At 41.0% G+C, this 23,575-nt stretch overlaps 1 protein-coding gene across 7 annotated transcripts in view; it reads left to right on the forward strand.

Moving 5' to 3' along the window:
• The window catches only part of LOC138739338 (coiled-coil domain-containing protein 138-like), a 274,654-nt gene that overhangs the window by 34,501 nt on the left and 216,578 nt on the right, over positions 1–23,575 (forward strand). For 5 of the 7 annotated variants that reach the window (XR_011342184.1, XR_011342183.1, XM_069891162.1 and 2 more), the window contains exons 10-13: positions 1,800–1,961; positions 6,937–7,056; positions 13,724–13,913; positions 18,431–18,607. Coding sequence is in view for 5 of the 7 variants with exons in the window: in XM_069891162.1 (XP_069747263.1) it covers positions 1,800–1,961; positions 6,937–7,056; positions 13,724–13,913; positions 18,431–18,607 (649 nt within the window). In the remaining 2 variants the exon portion in view is untranslated. The remainder of the gene's footprint in view (positions 1–1,799; positions 1,962–6,936; positions 7,057–13,723; positions 13,914–18,430; positions 18,608–23,575) is intronic. The other 2 variants (XM_069891164.1, XM_069891163.1) reach the window with 2 other exon arrangements.

The raw sequence follows: 23,575 nt of genomic DNA on the forward strand, positions 1-23,575 counted from the left end.
AGTTCTTCAATCTTCTTAAACTTGTCTTGTATATTATCAACAGCCATCAGACGTTTATTAACATCAACTTTTACAGACAAAACATCCATTTTCACCATTGAAATTTCACCACATATATCATTCATTTTCCCTTTCAGTAAATTGCACATTAACAGCAGCAAAACCTTGATTTACTTGCAAAACCAAATTTTCTATCTGTTTGGCAATGTTCATTAAAACTGGATTTGTAGTTTCAACTCCAATAGGTACAGATTTTAAACCTTGAGGCCTACCTTCCATTATTCTTGCTGCCTCCATAAATAGTTCTTCTTCTTGTAAAGCAAGAATTTCTTCTTCCTCTCCTGCCGTTGCTTGGATCTGGGCCACCTGACTGTGGGTCTGGACCCCCCCCCTCCTCAGCCAGGTTGATCTCGTCGGCGCGGCCGAGGCCAAGTCCCCCCACAGCCCGGGCCCTATCCAACTACGCTCGCATGCATGAGTTGCTGCGCACACCCGACTCCTCTGCAAACCACACGTGTGCGTTGCTAGATACGACGCTGCGCATGGCTGAGTCACCGGCCGTATACGCGAGCCCGATATTACGCACCTCACTGTGCGTCTTCAACACGTCGGCCGCGCACTGGTCGCTGGGCATGCGCTCACCCTGATCCACTGATGAACTACGAATGCTTAGCATGGATTGGGATGCAAGGTAGGTGCCAGCGTTGTATTTAACTTGCCGGTGGAAATCCTTCCTTGGAGGTCTGGGGATCGCTTCACTTGACTCCCGAGGTTCCTTCTGGAAGGTAGGCCGAAGTTCTTCTGCACTCTCTGCTCGTTTAAACATTTTTTTTTTCCACCAATTGTCCTTTTATTTTCTTCATTGCTGCTGTAATTAATGTTTAATCAACCTCTTATCACTTTAAAAACTTTAACAAAAACTTGTAAATTGGGGTTTGATTAGTTCAGTCGGGGAGAGGTGTCTTCTCACATCTTCTCCCTATGCCATCTTGCCACGCCCCCCAGCTCTGTCATGTCTTAATTGCATTTTATATCAAATCCTACTGCAAGACTTGCTTTCCAAGATTCTTGAGTATATTATAATATAATTGTGTTTGTCATTCTCATAATTCCTTTGCAGATTAGATCCTGTGCAACAAATATATGTGATAATATGTCTGGTCATCAAACCATCAGTGATAGTGATGTGGTTGATAAACATTTATAGTCTTGCATCTTGACAATAAGGGAATATTGATTGAGATGAGTAAGAGTGAAACCAATGAAGCATGTTTTCAACACTGAAGTTTCATTTTGCCCACACATTTACCACAGGGATATTCCAAGGTTCCATCGTTGACTTGGTAATTTTCCTTATAAATGATGCCTCATTGGAAAAGACTTCCAAAAATTAGGGCAGAACCAAAAATGTTTATTCTTCATAGTTCTTGAAACCTACTTCTAGGCACTTTTTTTCAGTGAAAGACAGTTGAATTTCCAACATAGTATTGAGGAAGTGCTACATTGTTTTGAACACTGAATTACTTCTTTTTTGGACTTAAATATCCCATGCATTAGATTGAAGTCCAGTGCAACCTGGAATGCACTTCTGAAGAAGCTAATGGTTGGCAGGTACTTGAACAACATTTAAGAAATATTTGGATGAACAATTAAATTCCAAAGGCATAGTAACCTCTGCTGGTAAATCGGATTATTATGCATAAATGATGATCACCATGAGGCAAGTCTGTGTCTTTGCTCTATGACTAGGATTTTAGTGAATTGATAACTCACATTTGAAATCTCTCTTTGCATTTCAGCCTTCTTTAAATCGTGGTTTCTGTGAGCTACTTGGAATGCTTCTGGACTGGACCTCAGATGGTTATCTTTGCTATTTAACTCCAGAGGATGAAAATGATATTCAAAAGTCAATAGGCCCCAAATATTTATCTAGAAAATCTGTTCAAGAGATGTGTGTGAAGGTAATCCTATTTTTATTCCTTCACAAATATTCTTGGGTATTTGTACAAATCAGTGACATTGCTGTACATCTAATCCAGATTGTTTTCTCTGGTGGCGAAGTTCACATGCTGTTGAAACCATGGCAGGACTGTTATCAGGATGGCATGATTGATGTCACCAGCAACAATTATAGCACTCTCGGGGTGGGAACTCTGGGCTTCACAGAAGGCACTGTAAAACTACTTCATAGCTTCACCCTCATTAGAAAAAGTTGGAACATAGACTGTGGCAATCAGGTTGGCCAAGAATTCCCTGGGCAGGTAGAAGGGTCTGTATTTCACCAGGAGGTACTCTGTCTCTGCTGAGCAGAAAGTCTTCACAACAGAGACATTGGTGAACCGGTTCTCTGATGTAAATGCATAGTCCCCCTCCTCGAGTCTTTCAAAAGCAGCAGGGTTTCTGTCTGCCCTGCAGGAGATAAGGCCATCTAGCTGGATCTCTGTCTGGAATGGTGTCCTGGAACCACATTTCTTTTACCACCAAAGCACAGCCGCCCTACAGTACTCTCTGGTTTAGATGCAGCCTCAGATAATCCATTTTCTTCTCTTGCAATCTTACATTTGAGAGTAATAGCTTGGAGGAACAGAGGGGTCTTGGCATCCAAGTCCACAGATTCCTCAAGATCATCGCACAAGTTGATGGAGCAATTAAGAAGGCATATGGTGTGCTGGCCTTTGTAAGTCAAGAGTGTCAAGGTTGCAGCTCTATAAAATTCTGGTTAGGTCACACTTAATATATTCAATTCTGGACACCTCATTATAGGAATGATGTGGAAGCTTTAGTGGGTGCAGAGAAGATTTACCAGGATGCTGCCTAGATTGGAGAACATGTCTTATGAAGAAAGGTTGAGCAAGCTATGATTTTTCTCTTTGGAGTGACAGAGGATGGGAGGCAACTTAATAGAGGTCTACAAGGTTATGAGCAGCATAGATAGGATCAACAGCTATTACCTTTTCCCCAGGGCAGCAGATGCTAATACCAGAGGACGTGTTTAAAATGATGGGTTAAGTTTAAGGGAAAAGTTGGAGGTTGGTTTTTTTACAGAGTGCTGGGTACCTGGAATACATTGCTGAAGATGATAGTGGAGGTTGGTACAATAGAAACATTTAAAGGACTCAGATGGGGACATGGGTGTAAGAAAAATGGAGGGTTATGGGTTTTAAGGGAGGGAAGGAAGGAGGTGATGGATCTGCAGTAGGTTTAAGTAGGTTGACACAATTTGTGCCTGTATTGTGCTGTCCAGTTCCATGTTTTGACTTTATGAATGCTACAAACTCTGGTGATGCAGCAAATCGATAATTGTATGAAGTTCCAAGTATGTCATGCAGAGACTTGTTTCATAAGAAGGAATTTAATTTTGCATAAGGTTGTTATCAGAGTAGTGTCAGATTATTGATACATGCAGATAGAAGTTACAAAATAGGACTCCAGCCATGGGAGCCACATGTGTCACAAGGTTGATGTTTAAAATGAATTGATTGAAAAATGAATTAAAATTATGATCCTCCTCATTGCTTGCTTGTACAAGTTAATTTAAAGCCTACATTGGACATGTGAATGCTTGTTCATTTGACAAATCTAAACTACTTTATGCCTACAGACGTGTGTAGCCTGGAGATGTTCATATGGTCTCTGTTTAATCATATTTTAAAAGTAGATATTCCTGAACTGTTAGGATTTGTTTTCTCTGCTTTTGTTATTGTGTATTAATATAGCACACTTTGCATCCTTTTCAGGCCTTTGAAATATGCTCTATGGCCATTAAGGCACTTTATAAATCTGGTCACTGTACATTGTAAGAAATATAATCATAGTCAAAAGCTATTTTAGTAACTGAAGAAGGGGCAGCAGTTGGCATCAAGGACAATTCTGCTCTTCTGCTTCAGACAAGTGCATCAAGAAATGTTACGTTTACCTGAAAGAGCAGGCATCTTGCTGGAAGATGGCACCTTTGACACCTTCAGTATTGTGATGGATTTTAAATGTAGGTGTTTTACTTTGGCCTCTTGTGTGGGTTTTGAACCCAACCTTCTGATTTGGCAGTCATGAAGACACCTTGCCTTTGTTACATGTTTTTTCTCTTAAGGTTTTGCTTTGACAAATGATTGAAATACCTATTAGTTTATCATCACAGGGAAGAGAAAGGGATGACTGAAAATATAGAGGTGTAGCCACGTGCTACTCGAAAGAAGACACACATACGTAGTGTAGTCAGGTTAAGCTCTGAGTTTTATTAGGGCTCAGGCCCGATTTTTATACTTGGACTGTTCCTGCCATGAACCCCCCCCCTTGGATGACATCACAACATGCATAACAAAAGATGGGGTTACCCGGGCGCGGATACTTTCCTGCATAACAATGGCCTTCTTCCCTGCACACTGTCCCTGTCTGTTGGCTGCGCAGCAAGGCCAGCGCCATTTTTGGGCCATTGCCCTTTAAGCTGCCCTTGTCGTTCACCCACTGGTTCGCTTGTTGGGGTCAGTGCCGCTGTGTGGGCTACTGGCCTTTGGTTGAGCTCGATGCCTCATGAATCCCCACCCCCACCAGAACTGGCAGTATTGTCTTTGTAATTGTCCTTGGTGCCTGGAGGCAAAGTCTCTGCAACCTTTGGTGGCCTGCCTCTTTGGCATGGTGCTGGTGTCTCGACTGGGCGTGCCGGGTCCAGGTATGCTGGCTTCAGCTTGTCTGTGGTGAAGACTTGCCTCAGACCTCCAGCTCGAACGTGGACCTTGTTGTAGATGGTCTGGAACGTACCCTCGAATGACCTCTGGCCTCTGAAGTGGTGGATGATGTGGACCCCTGAGAATGAAAACATACTCACAGTCTTGCAGGCCTTTGGGTATGTGTATCCTCGTGTCTCTGTGCCTGGAAGGTGGAATCAGGGCCAGTTTGCTGACTCTTTCCCTTAGCCTGCTGAGGAACACTGCATAGTTGTCCTGCTGTCCTCCTGGGGTTGGTACGAATTCTCCTGGGACTACCAGTGGAGCTCCTTAGATGAATTCATCCAAAGAGGTGTTGAGGTCCTTCTTGCGTGCTGTGCAAATGCCCAACAGTGCCCATGGTAGCTCGTCTACCCAGTTGGGTCCTTGGAGTCTGGTTGTGAGCATGGTTTTAAGTGGAAGCACTCTATCAATCCATTGGACCGTGGCCGGTAAACTGTTGTGTGATGCAGCTGGGCACCCACAGGCTGGTGAGGTTGGACCACAGACAGGAGGTAAACTGGGCCCCTCTGTTGGATGTGATGTCAGACGGTAACCTGAACCGTGCCATCCAGGACGAGATGAGGGCCCGAACATGTCTGCCAGCGGGATTGCTTAGGCCACCTGATGAAGAGGTTGACCATCATGAACAGATAGCGGAAACCCTATGATACCGGCAAGGGTCCTACTATGTCCATGTGGATGTGGTTGAACTTTTGTTTTGTGAGCTCGAAGTGCTGAGGAGAGGTCTTGGTATGCTGCTATACCTTGGTTGTTTGGCATTGTGTGCACGCCTTTGCCCACACGTGGACCTGTTTTCACAATCTATGCCACTTGAATTTGCTGGATGCCAGCCGGACCGTGGTCTTGATGGATGAGCCAGTCCGTGATGGAGTTGAAAACCTGTCATCTCCAAGCTACCATGATGATGGGTCTGACCTGACTGGTGGTCATGTTGCACAGGAGGGTGGTGTAACTTGAGCAGACTAGGATATCCTGGAGCTACAGTCCCGATATGGCAATCCTGTATTAGGGCATCTCCTTGTCTTTCTGCTGCGCCTCTGCCATTGCCACAAAGTCTCCTCCCCTTGATAGTGTGTGGATACCTTGCCTGGGCAGTTGGAGTGTCTGATCTGGGATGTGCCAAGAGAGTGGCATCCACCAGGGCTTCCTTGGCCTTCATGAAGGCTTCCGCTGACTCCTCGTCCCAGGTGATGTCTTTCACCTTGTCTGCTATCCGGGCGAACAAGGGCTGCATGATCTGGGCAGCTGAGGGGATGAACCTGTGATAGAAATTGATAATCTCCGCAAACTCCAATAGTCCCTTGGTCATGTTGGTTCTGGGGATCTTCCAGATGGCCTTCACTTTACTGGGTAGTGATGTGGCTCCTTCTCTGGTTATCCTGTGACCCAAGAAGTCAATAGCCTCCAATCCGAACTGGCATTTGGCTGGGTTGGTCGTCACACCGAACTCGCTCAGTCAGGTGTAGAGGTTGCGGAGGTTCACCCACCGTATGCTCCTGTTGGTTCCTGCTCACCACCTCAATGTCATCCAAATACATGAAGGTGCCATCCAGGATTCAGCCCACCGCATCCATGAGTCGCTGGAAGGTCTGTGCAGCGTTCTTTAACTCGAATGGCATTCAGAAAAATTCGAAGAGGCCAAACAGGGTGATGATGGCGGTCTTTGGGATATCATCGGGGTGCACTGGGATCTGATGATATCCCTGCATGAGGTTCACCTTGGAGAAGTCCTGGATTTGCGGCATGGAGTACCGATCTGGTGTTGTGGCCTCATTGAGCCAGCAGTAGCTGCCACATGGTCTCCAGCCCTCAATTGCTTTGGGTACCATGTGCAGGGGAGAAGCCCATGGGCTGTCCTTTCGCCATACGATGCTGAGCTCCTCCACCTTCCTGAATTCCTTCTTTGCCAGCTGGAGCTTCTCCGGAGAAAGGCACCTTTCCCTTGTTTGGAGTTGTGGGCCCTGGGTCAGCATGTGGTGCTGTACTCCATGTCGGGGGATCACTGTGGTGAATTGAGGGATGAGCACTGCAGAGAACTCGGCCAGGACCCTGGTATACTTGTTGCCCAATCTCTGTATGGAGTCCAGGTGGAGTGCTCTGATCTGGGTATTTTCATCATTTTCTGTTTTTATTTTTAAGTGGAGTATTTTGCTTATTTTTACATTGCTTAGGTAATACAAGGGTTTATTGTGTCCTGCCCTTTTTTCTTCAGATCCTGCCCTTGATCACAGCACAAATGTATTTAATGCCACTTGGAGATATAAAAATGCAGCTTGCACTAGTAAAATTCATATACTGGGCTTTAAGGCACATAGATAGAAGAGGGACACTGGTAAGTAGAGAGATATTTTCTTCTTTCAACACTTATGCAGTATGTTTGATATTCACAATGGAATCCAAAAGTGTTTATTTTAACACTGGTTGTGTTCAGAATTGTTTTTAAAGGAGGACTTTTATCCATAATGCGGTATAGTAACTTTATGATTGGAATGGCAAGTTAAATAGTGCTTCTAATTTAATATTATTCTATAATAGTACCCCAAGAGATAATCTAGTTCTACGAATGTAAGATAACCAATATTTAAATTTTAAATATTTTACATTTGGACATACAGCACAGTAACAGGCCCTTCTAGCCCATGAGTCCATGATGCCCAAATATCCCAATCAACCTACAATGCCTGTATGTTTTGAGGTGTGGGAGGAAACTGGAGCCCTTGGAGGAAATCCACATAGATAAGGAGAGAATGTACAAACTCCTTGCATATTGTTCCAGATTTGAAGCCAGGTTGTGGCACTTTAACAATATTGCACTAACTGTCACACTAAACGTGCCACCCTTCAGCTTTTGGTCCAGAAAGTATAGTTTTTAATGTTGTTATGGGAAGCCAGCATCTGCACACACAATTATTTTCTTTAGGTTAGTAATCCCCAATATTGTCCATAATTCTACTGCAAGATTCAAGTATAAATGATCAAAATTTCACTACTTTAGGTCCTCTGTTAGTTTGGATCAAGCAGTTAACAGATCGATCCATACTCTGTTTTGCATTCCAATCATAAAGCTTCCATATTTGCCATTGTATAGGATGACTCTGTGTAGGACGACCCCAAAAGGTTGATTTTGAGTGATACTCTTTGAATAAGATGACCCCCCCCCCCCAAAATAAATCTGCCACTTATCACTGACCAGTGGATGCAGATCACAATATTTTAATAACACATTATCATTTAAAAGTTTAAATTTTATTTGGATGTATTATAACAAACCACTGTCAGCTCCTGTAACAGGCCACTTAAAGCCTGAACAGAGCCAACAGTAGTCAGACCAGGCGGATGGACCTCACGGCGAGCACTGAGACTTCTCAAATAACTAATTGGGCTTGCACAAGAGTGCATCGGAGCTGGCAGGAAGATGGCAGCGACGTTGCTACTTTATCGTCAAGGTAAGGATTTTATACTCTTTGAATAAGACAAGTCCGATTTTAAGGTGAAAATTTTAAGTTTTGAGGATCATCCTATACAATGGCATATATGATAATCAGTAAACTCCAAGACTGGGGCTCAGTATCCCACTGTGTATTTTGGATCCCAGATTTCCTCACCTCCAGTCCCCCAATCAGTGCAGATTGGCAAGAACATCTTCTCCACAATCTCCATCAACACCAGAGCACTACAAGGTTGCATATTTTGCCCCCTGCTTTACTCAATAAACCGATGACTGTATAGCTTGGTCTGACAACACCACCATTCACAAATTTGCATGTATAAAATAGGGCGATGAGCAGCATACAAGAGGGAGATTGAAAACTTGGCTGAATGGTGTACTAACAATGACCTCTTACTCAATGTCACCAAGACCAAGAAGCTGATTGTAGACTTTAGGAAAGGAAAACTCGAGGTGTACGATCCAGTGATAATTGGGGAATTAGAGGTGGAGAGGGTGAGCAAATTTAAATTTTTGGAGTTACTATGTCTGAGGACCTTTCCTGGACCCATCATACTAATGTCATTAGGTGCTTTCAAACTGTCTTGTAAAATGGGGTTAAACGGGCAATTTGCCTGGTCAGCGCCCCACTCACAAGGCTGCTTGAAAGGGTTGGACCCGGTTAGTGTGTCCAAAGTCAACCAGGTCCCTGCACGCTGGCATCACAGGGAAACCCTGGCTGAAGTGTCTGTGGTAATCGGGATTGGGGGGGGAGGAGGAGAGAGGGGTCGCTGCCAGGGCCTGGGGTGGAAAAGGTGAGATGAGAGGTCGATGTCACGGATGGTGGGGTGGTGCCATGATCAGCAGGAGAGGGGTCCAAGGAGGGCTACCCAGGTGCTGCAGCTCAAAAGCCCCTATTGTGAAGAAAGCATGTTAGCACCTCTACTTCCTTGAGAGTTTGGGAGCTTCGATATGTCATCAGAAACCATTTACAGTCTGCTGACCAGCCTCATCACAGGGTATGAGGGCACAAATACCTCTGCACAGAAAGCCCTGCAAAAGGTCGTGAACATGGCCCAGCTCATCACAGGCAAAACTCTCTTCATCATAGAGAAAATCTAGATGGAAGCTCCCATCAGAAAACAGCAGCAGCAACAATCATCAAGGATCCACGCCACCCAGGACGTGCTCTGTTCTCGCTGTTGCCATTAGGAAAGAGATGTAGATGCCACAAGACTTGTGCACCAGGTTCAGGAACAGTTGCTACCCTTCCACTGTCAGATTCCTGAATAACACTCATTTAAAGACACTTACTTTGAACATCATTTATAACTGAATCCTTATTTTTTCTTTATTGCACAGTTTACATTTTTCTTTCTTCATGAATCTGCACAACTGTTAGATACCACACTGTTTATCTTAAATGTTGTAGAACAAAATATACTGTACTGTTCACAGTTATTGAGAATGGTCTGTTGTATAAGGAAACACAATTTAGATCAGGATATTCCATATTTTGTTTAGATTTCATCCTAGTGTAAGATATAGTTGAGTTATCAATAAATGGAAGTTGTGCCTGGCCTGCAGGAAAAAAAATCTTGGGGTTGTATCATTTCTTAAATTGATGAGAGTTGTGGGAAAATTGAGCTACATAGCCTGTCTGTACTATTGTTAACATAAATGGATTATCCTTGAAGATGATTATAAGAAGGCTAAGCTGAAGGGAGAAAAATTTCAAACATTAAAGTTTTTTTTGTATATCATCTTCAAGGATAATCCAAAAAAGAAATATTATATGATAATTCAAATACAATGTACAGATACACTGAAATTCTTGATTGCGGTAGCCATGCATTATGTAAGATACACTAATAACAAAAGTATAAATTAAAATATTCTCAATATGCCATGAGATAGAAAAAGAGATAATAAATACAAGAATAGATAAATATTCACAGTTGGAGTTAGTGCAAAAGAAAAGTGATGTTTTAAAAATATACATAAATCTTTTGCTGGTCCCAGAGTAGTTTATGGTTGAGGTTACGGTAGTATGGGAAGGTTCAAGAGTCTGATAGTTGATGGAGAAAAATCTGTCTTGAACCTTGAGATGAGGGCTGTTATAATGCACTCCATTCGCACACTGACGTGCCCTTGTGCTCAGACAAACCAAGGCTACCCTCGAACTGGAGGAACAACACCTCATATTGCATCTGGGCACTCTCCAACCAGTTTCTCTCAAACCCCTACCTTTAGTCTCTTTCCCTTTCCTTATCCTTCTCTCATTTCCTCCATCTCCCCATCCCCTTCCTTCTCCATTCAGAGAGCCACCCTCTTCACCATCACTTCCCAACTTTTTTTCTCTTCTACATTCTCATCATTATCCACCTATGACCTCTTATCTGTTAGCCTATGCTCCTGCACGTTCCTCCCTTTTCTCCTCTCTTCTGCCCCCCCCCCCCCCCCCCCCATCCCCACCTGTCAAAAACCCTGCCTGCTTTTTGCTCATACCTTGACAAAGGCCTCAGGCCTGAAAATTTGGTTACTGTGATGAAGAGAATAGGTTGGATGGGTTCAAAGAGTAACAAGTTCTGGGCATGTGTTGGTGAGATATTTTATATTTACATGCAGGGGAACACATTCAAAGGCTCGTATACAACAGTGGCATGCAATTCATATGCATCAGATGCTGGTGCCATTCCCAATAATATGCTGGGGTTACACAACAAAACGCAAGCATTATACACTACTCAACAGAGAAACCATGGTCTAATTACAACTTTGAGAGTAAGATGTTGTTCCTCTGGCATTTCACAACCAGATTCTCAATACCAGTCCTATAGTCTGACTCGCGATTTCCCATAATTCAGCCCATGATGGTGTCGTCAGCTGATTTATGGATTGTGTTGGAGCTGAACTTGGTGATGCAATCATGAGTTTAAAGAGAATCGAGGGTGGGTGGGGAATAAAGCACACAACCTTGAGTTGTCAATGATGGTTGTTAACAAGCAGTAAGTGATACTGCCTGTCCACACTGTTTGGGGTCTATCAAGGATCCAGTTGCAAAGGGAGGAACATTCCTGAATATTCATTAATGTTATGTGTTCTATTCACTGATTGTTACATTTTAAGTGAAAGAAGTTTGAATATTGTGAACTGTAGAATAGGAATTTATCACAAATGATTTGGATAAAAATATATTTCTAATACAAATTAATTTTCTCATCTGATGTTACAGAAGTGTTTTCTATTGAAAATAAAAAATGTTTGAACATTTAATAGGTATAGGTGCAGCATTTACTCTGTAATAAATCACAGTGCCACTTGGACCATTAAGAGTTTACTGGCTACATGCAAGGATAATCCAGTTAGGCCCACTTGCTCCCCCCCACCTTCTTATACATGTGCAGTATAACTCCGATTATCTGAATTGGGTGGGACTGGACCTATTTCAGATAAATGTTTTTTTTGGAGAATTAGTCATTTTTTAAAAAACAGCCCAGTTACATCAGCAAATCACTTGTAACAATGTTTAAACAACAACAAACAACAAGGGAAGGCTTTTTAAGCATTAAAATAATGCTTAATTCTCACCAAAAAAAAATGCTGGCCACCACCGATCACCAAAAGAATCCACTGAGGCGCCGCTCCTGCCCGGAGCCCGAGGTTCCCGGTCCTGCCTGGGAGCCAGACTTCCCTGGTCAATTCAACTCCGAAAAGGAAATTTTGGATAAATGAAGATTTATGATTTGTTTCGGATATCCTCATTTAACTGAATTTTTAAAAAAATATTGGATAAATGAAGATTTTGGAGAATCTGTTTTTGGATAATTGGAGTTGCACTGTACCTGCATGATTTTGCTCTTACCTTGATGAAGGGCTCAGGCCTGAAACATTGGTCTATAGGTGCTGTGTGACCTGCTGAGTTTCTCCAGCACTTTTGTACATTGCACAACAACCCCAGCATCTGCAGACTTTCCTGTTCTCTCCAAAGCTCTGCTAATTCTTTTTATTTATCTAGCTCCATTTTGAACACCACAATTGTATCTGCCTCTATTATGATCTCCAATTCCGGACCCCAACTCTTTTGAATGATGTTCCTCTGTCCTTGGTCCTTCTGCCTTTGAGAATAGTTTATGTACTTTGGCTAGACCCATTAGGACTTTTAATGTCTGTATAAGTTCCCATTTCAGCCTCCTTGGTTTCATGTAACAAATAAAAAATGGCAGTGCTACAGCAGCGCTGCTGCTGGTGCAGACCCGCAGAGAGTAGAGAAGCAGCACTCCCCTGCGGGGTCCTACTCCTAGTCCAACTACCAACGGCATTGTACAGGCTTTAAGTGGCTGGTAAAGGAGCAGACAGCGTTTTACTTTAAAATTCTGTGACTGCGTTGTCTGGGCCCAAGGTGGTGGCACAGAGCACCAGTAACATGGAGAACATCCTGCTGAGAAGGAGAAGCAGAGGAGATGACCTTAAGGATGGTAACCATGGTGGAACTCTGTAGCTGAAGGATACACGCAAGCAGTGAGCTGTTGGTGACTTGCGGATGAGGATCCCACACAGGCTGCGGGCTACTGGAAACTGGCTCATGAGAACCAGGTATCGGAACCAGGATTCAAGAGGATAATGAGGGAAAGGTGGGCTCCCAAAGGGCCCTAGGAGCTGAAGGCTTCCTCATCATGTCAGAGGTTTGGAGCTGGGCTCAGGCTGCTGATGATTTGAAACTAGAGGCTTGTGCAGCTGAAGAGGCTATAGAAGTGCTGGAGGCGAATCCATAGGCTCTCTATGTCCCTTTTGCTGGGCAATGCTAATGTGTCCTGGCCAGCTGCATCACAGTGTGATAGGGTGGCTACAGATAAATAGATCAAAGGTCAATCCACAGGACCATAAGAGTGACAGAGAGGATCCTTCCGTCCGCCCCCCCCCCCCCCCCCACAATCAACTTGATCTACCAGGATCGTTGACTGAAGAGTGTGTGCCAAATCAATGAGGACCCTTCCACCCTGCCCAAAGTTTCTTTCAGCCACTCCCATCTTGCAAGAGATACAGGAATATTAGAGTCAGCCACACCAGGCTGAGTTTCTTCCCAAGGGCAGAGAGAATGCTCAACAACCAAAGGAACTGCTCACACTAACCATCCAAGATTCTCATTTTCATGAAACAATAATATTTATTTATTTGTACCGATGAAATACTTGTCCTGCATATGCATTATTTGTCTGTATGTGTGTTTGTCTGGTTGTGTGTCTGCATGTTTTACACTGATGACTCGAAAACACTATTTTATCAAGTTGTATTTGTACAATCAAATGACAATAGATTAATGGTGAATTTTATAGTAGACTAAAAGCAATTTTGTACATTTCTGTTTTATTACATGACAATTTAAAGTCCTTACTTCCTGAAATTTAATAATTTTGTCCAGCATCTCTGTAAGGTCTTCCCATCTATCCAAAATACCTTTAATTTCTTACTACAATTTTAAAAAGCTGGTGAAGATTTTGTTACTAATAATGGATTGTTACTAATAATAGTTCAAGTTTGAAGTAGTAATATGCAATCATTTGAACATTAGCAGATAGTGATTACTTCAACTATGCGACGACTAGGAGAAGAACTGTTCCAAGGAACATTGAGTCGAACAATGAATGCTAGTTGTTCAGAGGCTGCAGAAATTAAACCAAAAGTATCTGCATTCTTCAGAAGTTCTAATCTTAATGTCCGATTTTTGTCAGCTCTCAGTATCCTCAAAACAATTACACAAGGTGAGTAGATATTCATTCAGTTTTACAAATATTGAAGAAACCTACAAACCATAACTGAGATCTTCCTTGTTTTCAGTAGAACTGGTAGATTCTTACACCAGGGATTCTTCTCAGAAGTTTGGAGCCTCATATGTTTTTGGCATTAAAAACTTTTAAGAGTAACCTAAGTGAAATGCTTAGACTATATTAAAACCATTTTTCAGTGCCCCAAATGCTTACAGTTGTAAAAAGACTAAACAGCATTGCTTCTATGCCAGAGCTTTGCATGACAAATTCTATTCTCCAAAGATGTACAAGATTTATAGGTTAAACTAGTCACATGGGTGTATTTGGGAGGTGCGTATTCATGGGGCGCAAGGGCCTGTTACTGTTAAGAATAAATTAATTACTACTCATCTTCTTCCCATATACTCCGCTGCAAGTATATTTTGCATTTTCTCTGTTGTATAGTGATGTTTTTCTCAGTTCTCAATTTTAGTAACAATTTTAAACATATTTCTAACAAACCTACCCACCATCCCTATCCCAAAAAAAAGAACAGAAATTCTATTGCATAGCATAGTGCAACGTTTATGCGCATCATACATTGAAAATGATTGGGCACTATTTGTGTAATTTGTAAAATTTGTTAAATTAGATTGGTTCATCTGTGTGTATAATGCCTTGAGTGTGTGCAGTAGTATCCAATCACATGCAAGCAGATTTAGGATGTCACTGGAAATTAAATTGGACCCATGAACAACATAGATCATGCATAGAGAAGGAGGCTTTCACAACAAAATTTAGTGGACACCTGCTTGATTAGGTCCAATGTTGACAGAATTGTTGGCACTTAGTACCTAGTGTTCTTTAATTACTTACTGGGTGCTGCCCTTTGCCACCAGATTCTGGCACAATTAGGATCCAGTAGCCAATCACAGCCCCACCAACCTCACTCACTTCTCATTTGATGACATGACTAAGCCCTTGAGGTCTCACTTCTCTTTATTCTCCCACATGCTTCTGTCCCCAGACATTAAATGTACAATGCTTGATGTGCATAGGCCCTTTTATTTTGTACTGACACACCCTTACATAAAACCATCATGCAATGTAGGAAATGTTTCATTCCTGGTGTAGTGAACTAAATACTGAATGCTGGTTATTTTGTGGAGTTCTGAAAGCTCCAGTAAAATGTTCTGAACACAATACTTTGCGAAGACTTGGAGTGAGTGGAGCACAGATTTACTAATATCAGCAACAGAGGCTAAATCAATGCACTTTATGTGAGGTACACTAAAGATTTGTTTTTCAGGATTAAATTTAGAAAATGAACACAATGGTAGTTGGCATTAACAACAAGGTGGTTGAGAGGCTTGTACAAGGGTGCAAGAGCAACAACCTGAATCTTAACATGGAGATGAATGTGGACATCAGGAAAATAAAGGACTACTCCCCACTACATATCAATGGCTCCATCGTGTAGAAAGAGAGTGAGAAGCACAAAGTACCTTGGCGTCCATTTAAAGGACAACCTATTTTGAACCCACACCTCCTCATTCGTCAGGAAGCCGCAGTAACTTATACACTTCCTAAGAAGGGTGAGGAGGGCAAAATCATCATAAAAGCAATGTTCTATAGGAGCACAATACCATTTCCTGACTGGCTGCATCATGTGGTAGCTGCAAAGCATCAGATTGAAGGTCAGAATGAAGGGTGATTAAAATTACTGAGAAGATTGCAGGGGTTTCTCTTTCCTCTATCAACAATGACTACAGCCTTTAGTATCTTTGAAACACTACCCTCAAGTAAGAGGTACAGGAGCATAAAAACCAGGACTGTCAGGCTGCGAAACAACTTCCCACAGGCAGTGAGATTGTTGAACAATCCTAGAAATTTGTAACTTATTTTTACATATAATTTATTTTGGATTGCTCCGTTTGCATGTCATTTGTGTGTTAGTATGCACTATGGTTCGGAGACATGGGTTGTAGAATATAGAACATTATAGCACAGTACATGCACTTTGGCCCACTGTGTGGTGCTGGCCAATATATGCCTTCCCAAAAAAAACTAAATTCTCCCTACCTCATATCAATCTATTTTTCATTCATCCATGTACCTGTCTAAGAAACTCTTAAATGCCCCTCTTGTTCCAGCTTCCATCACCACTCCTGGCAATGTAATCCAGGTATCCACAAATCTCTGTTTTAAAAAAAAAACTTACCCTTGATGTCTCCCCTAAACTTTCCTCCCTTCACTTTCTACAGATGTCCTCTGTTGTTTTCTAATCATCTTGGTGAAAAGGTGTTGGCCATCTACCTTATCTATGTCTCTCATAATCTTATAGACGTCTTTTAAGAGACTCTTAGACATATACATGGATGAAAGCAAAATGGAGGGTTAAGGATTAGAAGTTCTAGTGCTTTTTTTTAAAAAAGGGAATATATAGGTCAGCAAGGGTCACAGAACAGATCCCCACGTAACTTCACTAGTAACTGACCTAGAGGCAAAATACTACTACTCTCTGCTTTCTACAGACAACCTAATTCTTAATCCACACAGCCAAGGTTCCATGGGTCCCATGCCTTATAACTTTCTGAACAACTCTCCATGGGGGACCTTGTCATATGCCTTACTAAAATCCATAAACACCACATCTACTTCCCTCTCTTTATCAATTTCTTGTTACCTCCTCAAAAAACTCAATTTGGCTCATGAGGCACGACCTTCCCCTCACAAAGTCATGCAGACCACCCCTTAGAAGACTGCTTTTTTAATTCCTTGTAAATCCTGTCCTTAAGAATCTTCACCAATAGTTTGCCCACCATTGATATAAGGCTCATTGGTTATAATTCCCAGGATTCTCCCTATTATCTTTTTTAAACAAGGGGACCACATGCACCATTCTCCAATCCTCTGGTACTTCTCTTGATGCCAAAGCCCCCCCAATCTCTTCCCTCCCTCCCTCCCATAACAACCTGGAATATATCTCATTCGGTGCTGGAGATATCAAATGCTAATGTTTTTAAGAAGATCTAGCACTTCCTCTTTCTTAATCTCAATTTGGTCCAGCACATAAGCTTGTCCTATTCTGACTTTGACCAACATCAATTTCTCTGGTGAATACTGAACTAATGTCCTCTGCCTCCAGGCACATGATGCATCCTTTATCTTTAAGCGACCCTATCTTCATTCTTGTCATCTTTCTGTTTTTCACATATGCATAGAACACTTAAGTTTTCCTTAATCCTAATTGCAAAGGCCTTCTCATGCCCGCTTCAAGCTCTTCCAGGTCATTTCTTAAGTTCCTTCCTGGCTACCATAGAATTCTCATGAACCTTTGCTTTTTTTCTTCCTAAATGTTTGCTTTCTTCTTCCTCTTAACCAGCTCTCTCAACTGTTTTGTCAACCATGGTTCCCTTTTTCTACCATCTTTTCCCTGTTTCAGTGGAACAAACCTATACAGGACCCTGCGCAAGGCCTCTAAACATCCTCTACATTACTTCTGCGCTTATTCACAACAACATTTATTCCCAGTTTACTCTCCCCATTTCCTGCCTCATCGCATTGTAATTGTAATTCCATGTACTAATCCATGCTCTTAAGTTCACCTCCTTTATTCCTAATACTCCTCGCAACTGGGAGGCAACATAACTCTGGGAGTTTCTATCTTGTTCACATACATATGTGTACAATATATGTATAATCAAATGAGAATAAACTTGAACTTGAAAATACTTCTATTTAAATAGGGCAGAAAACGTTGGAATGATCCTGCATCTAGCCATCAATGCAGTGTATTAATTCTGAATCTAAACTTTTGTTAACCAGAATTATGAAAGAATTTGGAAAAACTCATTTGGAATTATAAAATTATTATAATACAGGAGGAAATGATTTGGCCCAGCTGGCTTCCTGTAGCTCTTTGCTACTAAACCCATTTTCCTGCAAATCTGCAAGTTATTTTCCCTCAAATGCTAATCCAGTTCCAACTTATGGTCTTAATTGTTTATGATTTTGTTTTAACCACTCTTGCTAGTGGAGAGTTCAAGATCGTAACTTCTCTGTTAGCAAAAAAATCAATCTTTGTAAATTGGGCAGCATGGTTGGTGTAGCGGTTAGCACAATGCCTTTACTGCACCACTGTTTGAATCCCATGCTGTCTGTAAGGAGTTTATACATTCTCCCCATGTCTGCATAGGTTTTCCCCAGGGGATCCGGTTTCCTCTCACTATTCAAAATGTACCAGGGATGTACCAGGGTAATTGAGTACAAATTGTACAACACAGACCCGTGGGCCGAAATGGCCTGTTACCTTGCTGTATGTCTAAATTTAAATTTAATTTAAATAGTTTCTCCATCACATCAGCCCATCCATCCATCTAATCTTGAATGTGAAATCATAATTCAGAAATGAAAATGCTACCAACTGGGCCAAGCTGATGCATGGTGATGTTTTGTTTTGCTTGCGTTTATTTCTTGCTGTGAATATGATATTGAGATTTTTTTGTATCTTGTTGCCTTTTCATTCATAGTAGATTATTTGGCTCAAGTTTTTGACACCCTACTTGCTGATCTGAACACTGATGAAGGCAAGGCTTTATTCGTGGAGTATCAAGCTTTGCAGGTTATACTTCATTACTTGAAGCCCTCAAGTAAAAATCTATTGTGCCGTGCTGTTGATATCATTCTACAAATGACAATGGAATCACGTAAGTAGATCTATTAGAAACTCTCAGATACAGAAAAATCTGTATTATTATTCCAGTAATAATCCACATTATTAATCCACTAAATTATCCATGTGTTTTTTTAGTGTACGAAAAAGACAAGCAATATTTTAAACAGCTCTTTAAAATATCTGGAATTACCGTAGTAAATTCTTATTGTAATTATTATTAATGCACATGGGTTTGTGGTTTAATATCTGATTCTTAAGATTGAAGTTAAGAGTTAAAAATTTTACTTTTTATGATCAGTCAAATTTGTGATGTGTTGATAAACTAAATTTAGATTTGAATTGATTAAATGAAAATCATTCATCAATTTCAGCTGATAAGCTAAATAGTATCGATAGAGTACCACGTAATAGATATAGTCGATTTAAGGCCTATGGGATTAAAAGTCAAAGATCTGTATATACTGGAAATCTAAAAATAAAACAGGAAATACTGGAAATGTTCAGAATTTCATCTGTGGAAAGAAAAACTGTTAATGTTTCAGGTTGAAGACCTTTGCTGTATGTTTTAAACATACCAATGGATCTAGGTGGATCTGAATTGAGAAGGGTGGAATTTCAATTGGATTCCATGTGAGATGAATTTGACCATGGACTTTTGTTAAGAAAAAGAGATGTGGTTGGGTATGTAGGTTTTGGTAAACATTTTAATGAAGACCAGAAAAGAAACAAACCATCAAGATGAACAAAACAAGAAAGACGGAGGCAAATCATGTCAAACGTAAAAGCTCAGCTTCTTTGCAGTTGGAATTTCTAGGTGATAGTAAGTCGAATGATAATCTAATTTTTTTTTAACTGCTGATACTGAAATAAAAACAAAAAATTATGTCACAGCACTTGTGGAAATAGAAACATAATTATAATTTTCTGTCAATGTATATGATTGGATAAGGGACTTGAAACAGAGAGCAGAGGTTGGGATTGTGGTATATGGTGGCCTTAGCAGCAATATTACATTTTGATTTTGGGATTAGAATCTGAAGTGACTGTTTCCATATTTTCTATGGTTGTAGTGAGTAAAATAGAACAAGGAACCAGTGGATATAGTACATTTGAGCTTCTGGCCTAAGTTAAATTTATGTACGTGGAGTGGGGACAATTTACTGATGTGGATTAAAGATTAGTTAATGAATAGAAAACAGAAACAGGTTATTTGGGAGTTGGGTGGCTATGACTTTGGAATAGTACTGGATCCCCAGATATTCACCGGTTTGGATCAAGTGTCAAGATTACTGTTCAATGGCAAGTGAGTTCAAGTTCTGAATAGGATGTAGAAAACCCTGGGGGAGGCAGGGTGGGGAGAAGGTGAAGAAATGTAGACAGGTTACACGAAAGGATAAAGACATGACAGAAGAAATATAATGTGAAAAATATTGCCCATCATTTTGGTATATATAAAAAAATGAAAAACAGAATATTTTCTAAAAGGTGTTGTCCAGGTGAACCTGGTTGTTTTACTTATGAATCATTGAAATTTAAAACTTGGGCTGAGCAAGCAGTTGAGAAAGCAAATACTATGTCTATTCCAAAAGGATTTGAATACGAGATGTTTTGCTCGATGTTGAGCCCATTTAAGAATACTTCTTAAATAGAATGCAGTCTTATTGTCCTTTCTAATGAAACATATTTGCAATGGAGGGAGTGCAGCAAAGATTCACCAGATTGGCTCCTGGAATCGTAAATTTATTATCTGAGGAAAGATTAAGCAGGCTAGGACTGAAGTTTGTTTATTATCATCTGTCTGTACATATACTGTACAACCAGACAAAACAGTATTTCTCCAGATCATGATGCACACCCACATATACATAATACACATCAGAAAATAATCACATGTATACATGAAGATACTGTATAATATAGATTTCAGATTTATTGTCATACATACATGACATCACACAACCCTGAGGTTCTTTCTCCTGCAGGTCAGGCAGAATTATTACTTATTGGTAGTACAAAAAAACCTACACAATGTACACATACAAATAAATATAACTAACTGAAAAAATAGAGAGAAGAGAAAAAAATAATAAAGTGCAAAAGTAAGAGTACTTTTATGAGTCTCTGATTGAGTTTGTTGTTGAGTCTGATTGTGGAGGGGTAACAGCTGTTCCTGAATGTGGTGGGGTGGGCCTTATGGCAACTATTCCTCTTTCAGAACAGAGAGTGTGCTGAGTGGTGTGGATCCTTGATGATTGCTGCTACTCTCCAATGGCAGCTTTTCCCGTAGATGTTTTCTATGGTGGGAAGGGGTTTGTCCATGGTGTCCTGAGTTGTGTCCACTATCTTTTGCAGGACTTTACGCTCAGGGGTATTGGTGTCCCCATTCCAGGTGATGATGCAGATGTTTATCATACTTTACACCACACATCTGTAATAATTTGTCAGGGTGTCCAATGTCATACCAAACCTCTGCAAACTCCTGAGGAAATAGAAGCATTAGCCTCTTTTAAATTGCAGCACCTGGGTAGTCCTCCTAGGATCCGGATCTGATTACTGGGACAAAGGTGTTCGAATAATATGAAAATTCCTTCTCACTTGGATGTTGCCTCCTCCATATATCCATAAGTTTCATTTCCTGCATTGATTTAACTATAAATTTGGCGACTTTATTCTTTTTACTTGTCTTTTGTCCAGCTTTATCCAACATTGGGCCCAAATTAAAGTTAAAATCCTCTCCTATCAATATATTTCCTTGTGTGTCTGCAAACTTCAAAAAATATCCTGCATAAACTTTTGATCCTCCTCGTTAGGCGCATATATGTTGAGCAAATTCCAAAATTCTGAGTATATCTGACACTTTATCATTGCATACCTCCCTGCTGGATCTATTATTTCCTCCTCTATTTTGATTGGTGCATTTTTGTTAACTAGTATGGCTACACCTCTTGCTTTTGAATTATAGGATGCTGCCGCTACATGTCATACCCAATCTCTCTTTAGTTTGTTATGTTCCGCTTCAGTTAGATGCGTTTCCTGCACAAATGCTATATCTAATTTTTCCTTCTTCAATAAATTTAGTAGCCTCTTCCTTTTAATTTGGTTATGTATTCCATTAATGTTTATAGTCATATAGTTCAACATGGCCATCTTATATCTTGCATACACCTCTTTGCCACCTCCATCCCCCTTTTCCCCATTTTCATCTCTTCGTTTTCTCTTATTACACTTAATGTACAACAACGTATTTAAGACATAAAGTAACCCTGCAGTTCCCACATCCACTAATAGCCTTAACCCCAAAAGTCCCCCCCCCCCCCCCCGAGTTGCCCCATATCCCTTGCCGGGTAACCACAACTTCCCTTTTCATTTGGATTGCAATCTTGTTCTCAGCATCAACTGATTTTGCAGTGACGGTTATTCCCCCTCTACCTAGCCCTCTCCAGAAAACACTTTTTAAAATCACATATAACAAAGCTTTCTCTCTTTTTCTTCCCCCTTACTCCCTTCCTTCCTTTCTCTTTTCCCTCTTTAGTTCTTTACATATACATTGTTTTTACATCATTATATATACTTTATCGCCATTCTCCATTCTTGTTACATCTCTTCTGTCCTGCAAACGTTCTGTGAATTCTTGCGCTTTCTCTGGAACTGTGAACAGTCTGTTTTGCTCCCTGGGTATAAATATTTAAGCATGGCTGGATGTCTTAACATGAATTTGTAACCTATTTTCCATAAAATCGATTTTGCTGTATTAAACTCCTTTCTCTTCTTTAAGAGTTCAAAACTTATGTCTGGTTAAAAAAATATTTTTTGACCTTTGTATTCCAATGGTTTATTATCTTCTCTAACTTTATTCCTTGCCCATTCCAGTATATTTTCTCTTGTCGTGTATCTCAAAAATTTTACTAAGATGGATCTTGGTTTTTGATGTGCCTGTGATTTCGGAGCTAATGCTCTGTGTGCCCTTTCTATTTCCATTTCTTCCTGCATTTCTGTCGTTCCCAGAACCTTCAGGATCCATCCTTTTATAAATTCCTTCATGTCTGTGCCTTCGTCACCCTCCTTCAGGCCCACTATTTTAATGTTGTTTCGCCTACTATAATTTTCCAACATATAAATTTTCTGAGATTACAACTTTTGTGTCTCTAATTTTTTTGTCACTTTCTTGCAACTTTTCTCTTAAGTAATTTACTTCCATTTCTACAGCCATTTCCCGCTCTTCCACATTCTCTACTCTTTTCCCTATTTCTGTCATTACCAATTCTAACCTTTGCATTTTATCTTCTGTTCTTTTCATTTTCCTTTTAATTGCATTAAAGTCTAATGATAACCATTCTTTTAGTGATCTCATTTGTTCTTCAAAAAAGACTTTATTTATATTCTGTGCATCAGTTTTACCTTCTATTTCTCTGTGAAGATCTTGGTCTTCTTCTTCCTCTTCTGTGTCTGTATCTGTGTGTCTTCTCTTCTTTGTGTCTGTGTCTCTTCTGTTTTACCTGATGAGCTACTTGTATCTCTTTGTCGGGCCTCTTCTTGCTGGGCCTCTGTTGCTGGTCCTCCCCTTCTGGGCTGCTAGTCTGTTGTGCTTCCTGATGTTGGTCTTCTTGTCGGTCATCCCTCCATCTTTCTCCCACATCTGCTTCATTGCTCCCTCTTCTGCTGCCTTCCTTGTCCTCCAGCTGAGCGCCCTGGTGTCAGGCATCCCTCAGCTGTTCGCTCTGTGACAGCCCGCTCCTTTGCTGAGCCCCCCTCCCGCCGGTGTCCTCTTTCTCACTTTTGTTTGGCTCCGAGAGCCATTTTTGTAGTGCACCGGCTGGTGGGTCACGACTCCGCAGGGCAGGCACTGACCTCGAGGGTCGGGCACTCCTCGCCACCACAGCGTCCTGTTCCTTCGTGCAGGTAAGGCTTTCTTCTCTGTCGACCTTTCTACTTTTTTTTCAGTTGTTTTTACTTTCTCCTTCTTGGAAGCCATCTTCTTTCTCTTCTCTGTATCTTTATC

This window comes from Narcine bancroftii, chromosome 7 (genome assembly GCF_036971445.1).
Source record: "Narcine bancroftii isolate sNarBan1 chromosome 7, sNarBan1.hap1, whole genome shotgun sequence".
In the NCBI taxonomy this organism is placed as follows: domain Eukaryota; kingdom Metazoa; phylum Chordata; class Chondrichthyes; order Torpediniformes; family Narcinidae; genus Narcine; species Narcine bancroftii.